We start from the raw sequence: 17023 nt of genomic DNA, 5'->3' as shown, positions 1-17023 counted from the left end.
GTGCACACAGCCCAGGCACTGTTATCAGCTGCTGGGGAGGACCTGGCTTTAATCATTTACCTACAGTCCCTGGCGGTCTGTAATCTGACCTTGCAGGCTGCGTGCTTCTGCGTCCTCCAACACAGAGGACGGACCTGCATAGCAACCTGATTTTAAGCACAGGTAAAAGTAGGCAGTACAGGGAACAAAACTGTGGAATTAAGGGGTAATTGAATACACAGTGAAAAGTTGAAATAGGGCCACCAAGGAGATATTGATCACCATAATCCAATACTCCAAAAAAAAAAAAGACAGTTATCCTTTAACTGCAGATAGCGACACTCTAAGGAGCGATGAACCCCTTGACTACTGGGTGTGCAGGCTTGACCTGTGGCCTGAGCTAACCCAATTTGCGATAGAACTTCTGGCCTGCCCCGCTTCAAGTGTCCTGTCAGAAAGGACCTTCAGTGCAGCAGGAGGTATTGTCACTGAGAAGAGAAGTCGCCTAGGTCAAAAAAGTCTAGATTACCTCACCTTTATTAAGATGAATGAGGCATGGATCCCGAAGGGACTGACAGTGGGCAATACATTTGACTAAAAAAAAAAAAATCCTGATGAGCTGCCTTGGGCTAAAAATGGTCCACACGCTGCTGTATTTAATCTCTGCATGCCGGATGACTTGCGTGACTTCTCCGCCACCAACTAGGGTTCAAGCCGCAATGTTTTAGTGCACTTTCTGCCTGGAAAACATCAATTTTTCCGGCCGCTGCTACAACAGCGGCTGCAACAATACCTAATTTTTCAGGCATGTGTACATGCCTAATTTTTCTGGCCTCTGGTGCTGCACTGTGGCTGCAAAAAAAAAAAAAAAAGGCACATACATGTGTCAATTCCCCTTCGTGATCGTTACCTTGTTGTAATGAAGGGGCTTGCGTATCACAATGAAGCGATCACCTCTATGAGTGTGTTGGCAATGGCAATGTTGGCACACCCCAGATGATAAGGTCGTTGCTTCTTTGTGAACAGACCAAAAGCGATTGGCTGGATAATTTTGCATAGAAAAAACATTAATTTTCTTTGTGATCATCTAAGGTGTTCATTAAAGCCTACTAGGCCAACAATGGGCCCACACTGCAGAATCATTGTTTTCTGGGTCGCTTAACTGTCACTGAACTACCTCAGCACGACCATAGGCTTTGAAAAACCCCCATTGCCTGCAATCTCCCAAACGTGCGCACGAGCACAGTCATCACTACACCAAGATTGACGCATAGAGGAATAAAATTTATGTCATGAGTGTGTCAACTATTGACAACTCTTTGCGGTTGTCTAAACTCTATTCCATACACCGGCCCTGATAGGGGACGTAACAGGGATTAAACTGATAGGAATAGTACTACTTAACACACCACTCATATAGGGTGGCACAGTAAACTGCACGGCGCACGCGCAGTGCCCCAAATTGGAAGTAAGAGGACCAACCAAGCATCTTTTTCATCTCCCGGTTCCTAAAATCTATTCCATACACTGGCCCCTGATAAGGGACAAAACAGAGATTAAACTGGTAAGAACAGATTTTTTTATTTTAAAAAAAAGGAGGACAGCCTCTGCGGAGCTGGGTATTTTTTGGCCGCGTTACTGAACGCTCATGCACAATGGCTGTAGGCTCATGCGTCCTTTTGCGGAGGTGACAAACCTGGTCAGTCAAACCCAAGGCAACATCATCGACCTCATCCCATATGCGTTTTTTCTGGAGCGTGCCCTGCGAAGAGTGCTGATCAGGCCGTAGAGGAGCATGAAGAGGAAGAGTTGTGGTCACCATCACCATCAGAAGCAGCCTGGTCGTCGTCGATTGCTGGACCTGCGGCAACGCAGAGAGAGGAGTCTGAAGAGGAGTCAGAGGAGGAAGCTGGCTTTGAGGAGGTGGAAGACCAACCACAGCAGGCGTCCCAGGGGGCTTGTTGTCACCTTTCGGGGACCCTTGGTGTTGTACGTGGCTGGGTGGAAGAAGAGACCTTCAATGACGTCAGTGAGGACAAGGAACGGGACATGGCTAGCTTGGTATCCAACCTTGTGCAAATGGGGAGTTTGCGGTTGTGCAAATGGACTGTTTGCGGTGCGTTAAACGGGGAGTTTGGTCTGTCAGAGTTTGGTCTGTCACTGTAAAGCGGGCGTAACCCTTACACTACCTGATCGATACAACATCAAACCTGATGTTTTAAAGCACGTTATTCCAAACAATTTTGGAATGTTAGGCGATTTATGCCCTTTATGGATTAAAACCTGACTCTGCGTCAACTATGTAATTTTCCATGGGAGTTTTGCCATGGATCCCCCTCCGGCATGCCACAGTCCAGGCAGTGGCGTAACTACCGGGGAAGCAGGGGAAGCAGCTTCTTCGGGGCCCGGGCTGCCAACGGGGCCCGGCGTCGGCAGAGTGTGTGACAGTTTATTTTCAAGTTCTATCGATGTCTTAACTGTTCAGGGCCCCTTCACAGCAGCTGACCAGGCCCCCTCGCTAATATAATCTAATCTTTCTTTTTTTTTTTTTTTTTTTTTTTTTTTTAATTTTAAAAGAATTTTATTGAATTCTTAGAAAAAAAATTACAACGTAACATAACACCAACAATGGTGTAAATCGGTACCATACACTTAAGCACAAGAATAACTTGTAGAGCATGAGTTAATATAAGCAATTTAGAGTTATATTCCAAAGATAGGAAGATACATAGCTTGTTATAGTTATACATCAGCTGGATGGGGAGACGGCATTCAATTGGCAATGATAGTGCTGCTATAATCATAGGAGTATAATCATAGGAGTATAAATGGATAAGGTATAGTATACTCAAAAAGTTAAGTCTCTAGCCTCTGTTTAATTAGTATGACCCATGGGGTAGCTCCTTTTTAGGTTGGGCGATCCATATTTCGGAAAGAAAGGAAGACAAAAAAGGATTAGTGCTGGGAAAATCTATACTTTGTCCATGGGGCCCACTTTCTCAGAAAAGTCAAATGGGTTCTCGATTCCCAAGAGGCCATTTCTTCGAAACGGTGGATCTGGTCTACCTTTAATCTCCATTGTTCTGTTGAGGGGAGACTGGATTGCAACCAGTATTTAGGAATTAAGAGACGGGCTGCCAATAAGAGCTGTTTAAAAAGGAATGTGGGTGGCAGAGATGACCCGTCATTGAATAAGAAGAGCAAGGCTCCGTACGGGGAAGGTGTAATGTTACAAGAACAAATCTGATTGCTAATCTGGAAGATCTCAGCCCACCACTTATTTAAGGGAGAACAAGTCCACCAAATATGGAGAAAGGTGCCTACCTCGCTTTGACATCTCCAACAATCTACTGATGTGGGTCTGTTGAAACGGGCAGATTTAACTGGGGTAATATACCATTGTGATAGGATTTTGTAGCCATTCTCTTGGGCCCTTACGCATCTAGATGATTTGTGCGGTATGTCAAAAAGTGAATACAAGGAATGGATCGGGAGATCTACCCCAGTTTCCAGTTCCCATGAGCGAATGAAGGATGGTTTGACAACTATAGGTGGGGATCTTAACTTGTTGTAGATAAAAGAGATGGGTCTCTTGGGGGGGCTGGAATTGGCAATTAAAGCTTCGAACCAAGTGAGAGGGCGGAGAAGCTCTCCGTTTGTGTTGTGCTTGTGGATAAAGGATTTGATGAGAGGGGTGATAGAGAAGTCCCATGGTTGTGGATTCAGGAGGGATTTAATGGTTTCATTCGTGGGAATTAAACCCTGGGGGTCAAGGAAAAGAGAAATAGTCAAAGTTGAAGATCTAATTATTTTTGACAAAGTGCTTCTAAGTCCACCAGTAGTCGAGCCAAGAATGTCGCTAATCGTGATAAGAGGAGAGGGGAAAGGTATAGAACAATGGGAACGGTTCCACCATTTCCAAGCATCAACCGTTGCTTTGATGATTGGGAAAGGTTGTAAATTAATTTGTGGGGGAGTTTGGTAGCCCAGGCACAGGGCCCGGGTCGGCATTTCGATAATATTTTGCTCCATGGCTACCCAGGATTTGTTCTCTGTGTTTCTCAACCAGTCAATAATTCTTGACATTAGTATGGCCTTTCCATATAATTCGGGATCTGGCAATCCTATCCCTCCAGAGGTGCGAGAACGAGACAGAAAGGAGTAAGAGAGTCTCGCTTTCCTGCCGTTCCAAATAAAAGTTCCAAATCTCTGTTTTAGGGAGGTGTAGTATGATTTGGGCACAGGAATTGGGAGCACTTGTTGGAGGTAGGTGAGACGTGGGATGATGAGAGCGGAGAGAATGTTTTTCCTGCCAAACCAAGATAGGGTAGGGACAGACTTGGTGAGATTATCAAGCGAGCTAAATAAGGCAGATTTTAAAGGAACGTAGTTGAGATTAAAAAGGTCAGTTATGGAAGGGCTCAGTTTAACTCCTAGATAGGTAATGGTTGGGGAGGACCAGTTAAAGGGCGAATCTTTCATTAAGGAGAGTTTGAGTGAGGGTGAGAGTCCTGTACTAATGATGGTGGACTTGCTCTCGTTAATCTTAAAGTTGGAGACTATGCTATATTCCTTCAAGTGTTCCAAGATTGCTGGGAGGGATGTTTTAGGATTAGATGTCATTATCATGACATCATCCGCAAACGCAGCGATCTTGTGGCTTCTGCCACCAAGAGTTATCCCTTCGAACTTGGTATCTGCTCTAAGTTTGGACAGTAGGGGTTCCATAGCCAAAATGAAGAGAAGGGGGGATAAAGGACAGCCTTGGCGAGTACCGTTTTGAATTCGAAAGGGAGTAGACAAGTCCCCATTGACCATGACCCGAGCCGAGGCTCGGTCGTACATGGCGAATACAGCCTTGACATATGGATCAGGCAGGCCAAAAAACTTGAGAACCTGACTCAAGTAATTCCAGTTGATGCGGTCGAACGCTTTTTCAGCATCGGTACTGAGGAGTACTAAGGGAGAGGAAGTGTGTTTAGCATAGGATAGAGCATTAACCACTCTAGAGGTGTTGTCTCTGCCTTCCCTGTTACGTACGAAGCCTACCTGATCCACATGTACCAGAAGAGGGAGAAGGACTGCCAGGCGATTGGCCAGAAGCTTTGCGAGTAATTTGAGGTCAATATTTAACAGGGATATAGGCCTATAGTTTGCGCAAAGCTTAGAGTCCTTCCCCTCCTTGGGAATCAAAACTATATGAGCCAATGTCATGTCTCTGGACAAGGGGGATCCCTTCAAAGCTTGATTGCACACCGTCAAAAGGTATGGCAAAAGCTGACTTTTGAAGGTCTTATAGTAAAGTGCAGGAAGTCCGTCTGGGCCTGGACTTTTCCCTTTGGGCATCTGATCGAGGGCTGTGGAAATCTCTTTCATTGTAAATGGCGTTTCTAAGGAAAGCTTTTGACTCTCTGATACAGTTGGACAGGAGGTTGATTTCAAGAAAGCGTCCACCAAGGAGGAGTGGTCAGATGAAGATATGGAAGAGGGGAGATTGTAAAGTGAATCATAGAAGTCCCTGAATTGTTTAGCTATCTTAGATGAAGCAAATATGGGGTCACCATTAGGGGTGGACAATTGGTGAATGTAGTTGTCAGATCTTCTGGATTTAATTCTGTTCATGAGAAATTTGGAAGCCTTGTCCCCATGAGCGAAAAACTTATATTGAGAGTTGAGATAGTATTTGGCCGAGTTATTGTGTAGTAAGGATTTTAGTTCTGCTCTTGCTTTAGAAAGCTCTTGGAGTTGAGTTTCAGAGCGAGTAAGTTTGTGGGCCGACTCTAATTTGTTTATTTTAGAGAGGAGGGTGTTGATGTTGTTTTCCCTGGATTTCTTTAGATGAGCTCCTAAACTGATAAACTCCCCCCTAATATAGGGTTTGTGTGCGTCCCAAATAGTCTGTGGAGAGAGTTCTGGAGAGGAGTTTAGGGTGAAATATTCTTCCAAGTGTGATGTTATTTTCTTTATGGAATCTGGATTGCCCAAGATTGATTCATTCAATCTCCAATTAAAGCATTTAGGTTTCTGTATAGGGGAAGTGAGTTTAAGGAATATGGGGGCGTGGTCTGAGATATGAATAGACCCAATTTTGGCCATTTGGCAAAGTTGGAGGTGCTCTTTTATGATAAAGAGATAATCTATTCGGTGGTAGCTATTATGCACATGGGAGAAAAAAGTATAATCTTTTGTGTCAGGGTGGTGGGCTCGCCAAGCGTCTACTAGCTGAAGATCCCAGAGTGTATTTTTAATGCGCCTTAAAGATCTTTTCGATTGGGAAGTTGTGTGAGAAGATGAGTCCAGTTGAGGGTTGATGGCAACGTTCAGGTCACCCCCTAATACTACTATACCCTCCTTAAAGGAGGCAATCAGAGGAGCTATGGAGGCTAGCCATATAACCTGTTTGGAGTTGGGGGCATAGAGGTTTACAAATGTATACACCTGGGCGCCTATATTCCCCTTAACCATGATAAATCTACCCTCTGGGTCTTGTTTGTGGTCCATATATTTAAAGGGGACCCTCCTTTTGAAACCAATACTTACTCCCCCGGACGAGGCGGAACTTCCCCCACAATGGAACCAGAGCGGGTAATGGGAGAATTCCATATTGGGATAATGATTAAACCTAAAGTGAGTCTCCTGCAGGAGCAGCACATCCGAGCCCTCCTTACGTAAAATAGAGAAAATTTGACTTCTTTTAGAGGGTGAGTTAAATCCCTTTACATTATACGAGGCTATGAGAATGTCAGCCATAGTCAATGTGTATAGAGAGGGAGAAGGAAAGTGGTGTGCTAGACCTCCAGGAGAGGGCACTCACGGTTTTCAAGAAGACCACCCCGTCCAGGGAAGAAGCCTGATCTTTTGGATCCTGTGTGCTCATCCATAATGACAGGAAGATACATGTGAGGTACCTAGAACTGAACAAAGGGAGAGGGGAAACAATGAGAACAAAATAAAGGAAAACAAAAGGATAACTTATAAAGTGGATTGGTCCACTGGTGTAAGGCATGGGGGGAAATTGGTCAAAGACCGGTTAACAGGCCGTTCTGCACATAAGAATGCGAAATAGAACTACGCAATCCTCATTCGCATCATAATGGGCTTTTCAAATGAAGGCAGGATTGGACAGGCCAACATCGGACAGTCAGAGCAAGAAAAATTGAGAGTCAGAAAGGGATATGATATGATTAGGGAAAGGTTGGAGAGACTTATGGGGGGAAGAGGAGAAGCAAGAAAGATAAGCATGGAGTAATCAATACAGAGATCACATTATATTATACAGGACTATGACCTAGATCTACTAGCAGTATGTTAAGCTAATAAAGCAGATAGTAGCAAAGTATTCATATAAGAGAGAAGCAAATTATCTGGATAGATCAAGGGTAGTCCAGGAGAATAGAAAGCACCATCTCTGTATATGAAGAAAGTATTGGAAGAGATCCATAAGGATTATTCCTGAGACAGTCTCTTGGGTGTCAACTGGCGATTCCTCTTCCCCGTTTTGTGGGCCTTAGGAGTATGCTGTATTGTGAACGCTTCTACCGATGGTATTTCTGGTAAGGCTCCTAAGTCCAGGAATAAGTCCCAATTCTCAATTGGCATAGGGGGGATTTGCAGATGATCATAAACCGCCACTAGGTCAGCGTGAGTCGTGATGTTGATGCGACGGCCTCCATGAGAGAAGGAGATGCCAAAGGGAAAGTTCCATTTATAGAGGATCCTTTTTGCCCGCAGCCACTCCGTCAGGGGCTTGAGGAATTTACGCTTCCTTAATGTTGAGGGAGCTAGATCTTGATAAATTGATATCTGGGCCTCGCCAAAGGTGATGTCTTGTCGATTTCTTGCAGCATCCTGAACAGCATTTTTAACCTGGAAGTTGAGAAATCTGCATATAATATCCCTTGGGGGATCGTCTGGTTTGGGTCTGGGTCTAAGCGCTCTGTGCGCTCTTTCCAGGATGATCTCCAATTCATAATCTGGGCCTAACAGAGAGGAACAGAGGGAGACAACTGCAGCTGGAATATCGCCAGGAGGTACAGATTCCGGGATCCCCCGAATGCGCAAGTTGTTCCTGCGGCTTCTATTTTCCTGGTCTTCCAGGGCACTCTGGAGTTGGTTCAGGTAGGTACCGCAATTCTTTAAGGAATCGGACGTGGCCCTCTGGTAGTCTAGCATCTGGCCCTGTTGATTCTCCAACGTCTCCACCCTGTCCCCTATATGCCGCATATCCTGACGCATGGCTGCGACCTCACCAAGCAGGGGTTCAAGGGCCTTACTCAGGGTGTTCTTTAGGTAGTTTCTGGTGATCGGAAGGGCCCCTCTACCTTGCGGTTCTTCATTGTCACTTGCTTCGTCCTCCGATCTAACCTTCTGGGGTTGAGCAGGCGCCATTTTGGAATCGCGGGCTATGTATGAGGCTGCCGCTTTCTTCAGGAATTTATCCATGTCGCCTCCTGCGACTTGATTTTTACTGGCACCGGAGCTGTCCCCTGCTCTGGGGTTGCCGATCTTGACCATTTTCTAGCGGAATGCTAATGATTGCTAGTGCAAAGAACGGGCTGTGGCACGGAGCTCAGAATCAAGCGGCCATCTCAGACCGGCGCTGGCTCCGCCCCCCCTAATCTAATCTTTCTGTCTCCTAAAGTCTTCTGATGTGTCTGGGATTCGAACCCACAACCTCCAAAGTCTGAGTGTATCAGAGGCAAAGCATTTACCCTCACAAACAAAGGCTGCATTACAACTGACTGAAAAAAAATGAGACTTCTACTGTTATAGCTGGCTAAGTGTACAGCTATACACATGACAGCTGCCCCAACACACCCAGCACTGCTATATCTCTATATGACAGCTGTCCCAGCACACTCAGCTCTGCTATATCTCTATATATGAGCAGCTGTTATGTGTATAGATGTACACTTAGCCAGCTATAACAGTAAAGGTCTAAAACATTTTCAGTCAGCAGCAAGGTGTCTCCTATGGTCTAGTGGTTAGATGCTTTGCCTCTGATACAGAAGGTTGTGGGTTCGAATCCCAGCAGAAACCTTTTCTGAAATATAAGCACTGACTACATATATGGACATACAGGGCGGGACACAGGAAGAGGCTGCATCGCATCGCTGACATGGAGGTAAGTAGAAGTGTTTATATATTTTTTTTTAATACCCGACTGTTACTGCCATGGAGGGAGCGGGGGGGGGCACTTGATACTGGCACATGGGGGGAGGCACCTGATACTGGCACATGGGGGGGGGAAGAGAGGCACCTGATGGGGGGGGACATGGGGGGGATAGGGGTTGGCACCTGATACTGGCACATTGGGGGGGGGAGAGGCACCTGATACTGGCACATGGGGGGAGGCACCTGATACTGGCACCTGGTGGGGAGAGAGGCACCTGATACTGGCACATGGGGGGGAGAGGGGTAGGCACCTGATACTGGCACATGTGGGGGGGAGAGAGGCATCTGATACTGGCACATGGGGGGGAGAGGGGTTGGCACCCGATACTGGCACCTGGGGGGGGAGGGGGGGTTGGCACCTGATACTGGCACATGGGGGGGGGGAAGGCACTTTATACTGGCACTTTTTTTGTGGGGGGGGAGGTGGCACTATGATACTGGGACATGTGGGGGGGGGGAGGAGAGAGGCACTTGATACTGGCACATGATGGGGGGGCATTATGGGGGACACTAGGCCGGCAGCCTATCAGAGGCCAGACACTGAGGGGCATCTACTGGGGCACTATATATGGGGCATTTTATACTGGTACATTATGGGGGGCACTAGCAGGAAGGGGGGAGAGGAGCACTATGGAGGCATTTACTGGGGGCACTATATAGGGGTATTTTATACTGGGACATTATGGGGGCACTATGGGGACATTAGCTCAACTGGGGGCATTACAAGGGGGTATTTTTGCACTGTCACATTATAAGGAGAATTATTACTACTGGGGGGGGGGGGCATTATTGTGGGCTTTATTACTCCCCCATGGTATGACCCCCTAGTAGCAGCACCAGCCTCTCCCTGCTCTGCGACCCCACTGCCCCTTCTCCAAATCCTTATTATGAAATCTTTCTCATTAGGATAAAGCAGAACATCAGCTATGCCGAGCCCCGGCCAAAGTGTGGAAGTGGCGTCCGAGATCCCCAAGGGCCAAGTAACTGTAAGTTTTCATGTGAAATATGTTTGTTATGCACATATAGCATCCACTGTGCCACACAATATACAATATACCGCTACACTGTGCCCCACAATATACAGTATACCGCTACACTGTGCCACACAATATACAGTATACCGCTACACTGTGCCAAAGGAGTGGGGTTTACACAGTAGGAGGAAGGTGCGAAGCGCGCTGGGGGGGGGGGCCCTTACAAATATTTGCTGTGGGGCCCAGTCACTTCTAGTTACGCCCCTGAGTCCAGGTGTTAGTCCCCTTGAAACAACTCTTCCATCACTATTGTGGCCAGAAAGAGTCCCTGTGGGTTTTAAAATCCGCCTGCCTATTGAAGTCTATGGCGGTTCGCCTGTTGGCTAACATTTGCGGAAATTCGAGTTCGCTGTTCGCGAAAGGAAAATGTTATGTTTGCGACATCTCTAATCAACACCATGCACAGCCTGTGAAGGCGTCCATTTGCCATGGTAACCATCACTCGCTGCCACAACAGAGCAACGGGTGATGGGGAGGGAGGGGGGCCCCCTCCCTCTCCCATCGGGGGCTGAAAAGGCACAGCAGCCCCCGATGGGAGAGGGAGCTCCCTCCCTGTTAACTCCTTCCATACAGCGGTCCCTACGGACCGCGGCATGGAAGGGGTTAAACGGCTGACATCACAGCACAGATGTCAGCCGTTTCAAGCAGTGTCAACACATTGCTGATACTCTGCTTGAAACGGGGGGGGGGAGGGTTTCAGCAGGCGCCCAGTTCTGACCAGCGCCAGCCGCACGGCAGTGATCGGAAATACACATGATGTACCTGTTGGTCAGGTGTCCCCAACAGGTTAAATAACCGAAGAACAATTCCACAATAGTCACCAACAGAAAGAATAAACCTGAGAACTATGCGGAGTTCACCCACCTCCAGTCTCCAATACAGCCTGGATGAGATACTTGGTCTCTTCCAATACGCTCATCTCCATAGTCTTCTTCCCCATCCCCAATTCCTTAAGAAATGCCATGGTGAAGCGGCGAAGGGAGCGCCATCGTGGTCCAGCAATATCTAAGGAGAGAGTAACATGAAATTATTAATGACTAGCTACATTAGAATATTTTTGCTCTAGTGCCTAACATTCCTCCCACAAATAAGGGCTACGTTTTAAATTTCTCTTCTTCAAGTTTTACTTCTGTGATATGTCTCATACAAGCTAATAAGAGATTTAACCAGCAACTCCTAGACAATAGTGTCAATTAACTGACCTCTTGTTGCTGTTCCTTTGATTTACTGCAACTAATGATGGACTGAAGGCCTTTTAGGCCCATCAGACAAAATGATTTTGAGAGCTCAATCTCTGTAAACAGGATACATTCACGTCCACTTTCAAATACTCTATCACTGCACATAAAAGACTCAAAGCTTTATCTAGTAGTCTGGTTATTGGTTCCAAGGTCAGCTCCAAAGGAGACTACTAGAGATGGCTTTGTGGTTCGCCTGGCAGTCGTTTCGCGGCAAACTTTGCTCGTTTGGGATTCGCCGAACATATGGCAATATACACATGTGCTATATTTTTTTGCATAGCGCCGAACTTTGACCCATGACAAATCCATCAGGTGGGACAGGACAGCCAATTGAGACGTTTCAGCACATGGACACACCCCCTAACCTATAACAGGACCCGATCTGGCAGCCAATTTACATTATGTGCTTTGCCAGTGTAGGGAGAGGTTGCATTTTGGAGCAGGGACAGTTAGGGACACCAAACACTAGCTAATAGGGCCACAAAAGTATTTTTAAGGACTAGTATAGGTGTGCTATCGATAGGTGTGATACACAGAGGGGTGCGATATACTTATAATATACTTTCTAACATAGAAATGATATTATAGTGCATTTGTATTGTGTAGCAGATGTGTGCGGTTCTGCTGAGATACCGCAGCAAGATAGAGGGAACGACGCTATTGGAGTAACTAATGGGCTGCGATATACCTTTTTCCACAAAATCCCGATTGAAGGGTGCTATATACCTGTTTCAGCCAAATCCTGATTGAGGGCTGCAATACACGCGCTTCCACAAAATACTGTAATCACACCCCTGTCTCCCTCCTCTGCCTCTCATTATGGTGGCGTATGAACCGCATTTACCATAAGGACCTTCTAATGTCACTGGGTCATGTGACTGTGCCCCCCACCCTGTAATGTGCCCCCCACCCCGTATTGTGCCCCCCTATACCATGCATTGTGCCTTCTTACAAACCCTGTGCAGTGCCCCTAGTCATTCCCTGTACTGTGCCCTCTTATACTCTTTTCTCCGGTCACGGTATGGCGGTGTTATCCTGTCACTGTACAGAGGTGTTATCCGGTCAATGAATGGCGGTGGTATCCAATAACTGGATGGCCATAACTGTATCCCTTTCCCCTGCCCACACAATCCTTTTTTAGATCTGGCATGAGCTGGAAAAATATGCATAATGCGGAGCTAAGGACCTTTGCGCCACAATCTGTGTCAGAAATACGTCTAACATAGAAGTATTTTTATATAATAAATGACCACCAAATGTATTATTATTCAGGATTAGGGCTAATATCTTTATATTATACAGGGAGTGCAGAATTATTAGGCAAATGAGTATTTTGACCACATCATCCTCTTTATGCATGTTGTCTTACTCCAAGCTGTATAGGCTCGAAAGCCTACTACCAATTAAGCATATTAGGTGATGTGCATCTCTGTAATGAGAAGGGGTGTGGTCTAATGACATCAACACCCTATATCAGGTGTGCATAATTATTAGGCAACTTCCTTTCCTTTGGCAAAATGGGTCAAAAGAAGGACTTGACCGGCTCAGAAAAGTCAAAAATAGTGAGATATCTTGCAGAGGGATGCAGCACTCTTAAAATTGCAAAGCTTCTGAAGCGTGATCATCGAACAATCAAGCGTTTCATTCAAAATAGTCAACAGGGTCGCAAGAAGCGTGTGGAAAAACCAAGGCGCAAAATAACTGCCCATGAACTGAGAAAAGTCAAGCGTGCAGCTGCCAAGATGCCACCTGCCACCAGTTTGGCCATATTTCAGAGCTGCAACATCACTGGAGTGCCCAAAAGCACAAGGTGTGCAATACTCAGAGACATGGCCAAGGTAAGAAAGGCTGAAAGACGACCACCACTGAACAAGACACACAAGCTGAAACGTCAAGACTGGGCCAAGAAATATCTCAAGACTGATTTTTCTAAGGTTTTATGGACTGATGAAATGAGAGTGAGTCTTGATGGGCCAGATGGATGGGCCCGTGGCTGAATTGGTAAAGGGCAGAGAGCTCCAGTCCGACTCAGACGCCAGCAAGGTGGAGGTGGAGTACTGGTTTGGGCTGGTATCATCAAAGATGAGCTTGTGGGGCCTTTTCGGGTTGAGGATGGAGTCAAGCTCAACTCCCAGTCCTACTGCCAGTTTCTGGAAGACACCTTTTTCAAGCAGTGGTACAGGAAGAAGTCTGCATCCTTCAAGAAAAACATGATTTTCATGCAGGACAATGCTCCATCACACGCGTCCAAGTACTCCACAGCGTGGCTGGCAAGAAAGGGTATAAAAGAAGAAAATCTAATGACATGGCCTCCTTGTTCACCTGATCTGAACCCTATTGAGAACCTGTGGTCCATCATCAAATGTGAGATTTACAAGGAGGGAAAACAGTACACATAGAAACATAGAATGTGTTGGCAGATAAGAACCATTTGGCCCATCTAGTCTGCCCAATATATCTGAATCCTATTAATAGTCCCTGGCCCTATCTGGAGCACGATAAGCAAAAGTCTCTCAAACATGCGACAGTCTCTCAAATATGGCGCAAGGGTTAATATCCTGTTCGTGACGCCAAGAAAACGATATGCAGCCAGCCAGTAGCGCAGGGGCAACACTTGAGGTGCACGGTGGACCGATGAGGGGCCAAATAATATAACACACAGTTCATCAGTTTACTCACGGTTAGCAGAAAGCCTCCCTGGGCTGGCAGCACAGTGTTGAGGTGGACAGCACGAAATCCTCCGGGGCACGCTCTGTGGTAGGAAGCATCAGCCAAGATGGTGGTTGAGGTGCCCTTGATGTTAGGGGTGCTTACGGTGCTTGTTGCGGCTGAGTCCCTTGATGGTTTTTGTCGTGACGCCAGTACCGTTAATGATGGTACAACCAAGAGTAGTAATAAAGAGGTAGACAGTGGTAAGATGCAACTCACAACTTTTACTGTTGATGACTAGTGTTGAGCGCGAATATTCGAATATCGAATTTTTTTAGCGAATATCATCACTTCGCTAATTCGCGAATATTTCGAATATAGTGCTATAAATTCGATATTATGAACATTCGTTTTTTTTTTTATTATTGTTATACTTATATTTGTGATTGTTGAGATGTTATATTGGTTTCACTGGTAAAAATAAATAATTGAAATGGGTATATATTTGTTTTTTGTTAAGTTGCCTAATAATTGCACACACAGATATCCCCCTAAAATAGCTAAAACTAAAAACAAACTAAAAACTACTTCCAAAAATATTCAGCTTTGATATTAATGAGTTTTTTGGGTTCATTGAGAACATGGTTGTTGTTCAATAATAAAATGAATCCTCAAAAATACAACTTGCCTAATAATTCTGCACTCCCTGTATAGACTCTAGTGTATTATACTGTGCCCTGTATTTCCCAGTAGAAAATGATCCTTGGGAAGCACAGTCCTCATCCCTGACCACCAGGACCAGGTGGCGCTCTGTCAGCACATGGCGGCCGCCCCTCTCCGCCACGCTGCTCCGCTGTGTACTGGTGCTTATTCTGACACTAGGGCTGGGTTCACATCCTATTTTTGCCATCTGTTTAATGCATACCAAAAATGTATGCGTTAACAAATGCCTCAGACTGATGCCGTACAGTGGCGTCCGTTTACCATAAAGTTCCATGGTAGAATTTTTTTTTTTACGGTAACGCATTTTTCTTAATGGGCTCTGCAGGATACAAAAACGTGGAGTGCTGCATATTTGTATACATCAAACAGATAGGAAATAAAATTATTCTAGGCTCCAGTTTCCCTTTAAGATGCATAAAAATGGCCCCCGATTAAAATGCATATTTTTTGGGGGGTGATTTTTGCAAATGATCCCCCTTTGGTATGTCACTGTCCATGTTGTGGGACTATTTGTGTTCTTCTAGTAAGCGTTTGCTGGCTCCAAATAGGACCTGAACGGCGAACGTGCAATTCGCGAACATTTGATCATGAACGCGCGTTCACGAATCGTCCCGGCCGAGGTTCGTCCATTACTACAGACTACTTCTATACCTTAACTGGACACTCATATTTGGCTTATTGTATACATTTTGCCAATGTGTATTAGCATCTCTGTAGGTAATATACCTTTATAAAAGTTTTTACACTGTTTTGGACTATAAACTGGTGGGCACAGGTGGGCTGAGGTCTCGGGTCATATGTGCAGACAACAGACATTGGGCTTTGTGTCAGGCGCAGCACTATGAAGTGCCTTTTGCGCTGTGGCATTAAAAGAATTCTGATATCTCTGACTTTTTAGTCTAACCAGACTGTCTATTACTCTGTAATTCCTCTAGCGCCGTCCTCTATGCCAGCGCCGACTACGTTACAGTGAGGAAGCCGGCACCTGGAGCGCTGCATTCACTCACTGTGCCTGCGCTGAATACAGAAGCGCACGGCGCAGGCGCGGGATTTAGACAGATGCAGGCAAATCGGACGTCAATCAAGAGGAGCTGGGCGGGCTAGAAGAACTAAATGGACGGCGAAAATGGTCAGTAGACGGAGGCTCTAGGTGCTGAATCGACGCCCACATAGCACCTAAAGGCTCATTAGCATATGGATAAAAAGTACGTTTTTTAAGTCAACGGCCACAGACAGAAGTGAAAAAAGACGACTGTTATGTACTGCTGACACTAGCACATCGCTAGTGTCAGTCAGCTACATATGGCAAAATCTGATGGTAGAAACCCTTTAAAATACCTATTTTGGCCTCTTTGCTTCCATAAAACTGAACTCTGGCTGGATCTGTGTGGGTTCAGCTCCCGTCTATGGTGAATGATGATTCTAGCAGCAGGAGCTGGGGGAATTCCCAGACAGGCTGTGTGCGAGGCTAGCTGTGATTGGTGAAAACTCTTGCTGTGTGAGAAGCTGGCTGTGATTGGTCTAGACCAGTGATAGGCAAACTGCGGCTCTCCAGCTGTTGCAGAACTACAACTCCCAGCATGCAAAGACTGCTTACAGCTTTCAGCCTACAGCAGGGCATGGTGGGAGTTGTAGTTTTGCAACAGCTGGAGAGCCGCAGTTTGCCTATCACTGGTCTAGACTTCTGCCCAGTAAAAACTGATTAACACTATGCTTTGTTGTTTCTGCTGTGTCACTGAGTTTACCTTACACTACAAAATAAATCTTAAAGGCAAATTATCTTTTTCTGCTTTTGTGAACACAAAATATAACAGTTATATGACATCCAAAACATGATGTCACAGTAAATAACTCTGCTTTTGTCTTTAACACAGACATAGGAACTGTATTAAGGCTATTGGCAGGTTTAGCTGTATACACATATAAGCTATACTAGCAACCTAGGACAGGTCTTAGCTGGCCAGCTACAGGCTTCATACTGTACCAAGATGGACCCAGACTAAATGAAGATGAATACGAGTTTTAAGGAACTTTTAGAAGATGGCATGTATATAGAGAGTATAAAGAGAACCTGTTGGGTGTGCAGAGGAGTTCTGTGGAGAGTTAGGCTCTGCTATGCTATTTTTGTTATTGAAAAAACAACAGCATTGAGAATCCTGCCGACTGGTTGTGGATCGCTTTGAGAGCCATGATCATGAACCCGACTGCTATATTACTTGAGTC

The 17023-nt window shown here is 45.7% G+C and overlaps 1 protein-coding gene across 1 annotated transcript in view; it reads right to left on the bottom strand.

Moving 5' to 3' along the window:
• Positions 1–17023, bottom strand: part of LOC121002847 (cytochrome P450 2C39-like) — a 174495-nt gene that overhangs the window by 78069 nt on the left and 79403 nt on the right. Inside the window, exon 4 of the mRNA XM_040434457.1 lies at positions 11052–11192. Within this exon, the coding sequence (XP_040290391.1) occupies positions 11052–11192 (141 nt within the window). The remainder of the gene's footprint in view (positions 1–11051; positions 11193–17023) is intronic.

The sequence above is a fragment of the Bufo bufo genome, chromosome 5 (genome assembly GCF_905171765.1).
Source record: "Bufo bufo chromosome 5, aBufBuf1.1, whole genome shotgun sequence".
In the NCBI taxonomy this organism is placed as follows: domain Eukaryota; kingdom Metazoa; phylum Chordata; class Amphibia; order Anura; family Bufonidae; genus Bufo; species Bufo bufo.
The sequence above is the reverse complement of the archived record's forward strand: the minus strand, read 5'-3'. Positions and strand labels throughout refer to the sequence as shown.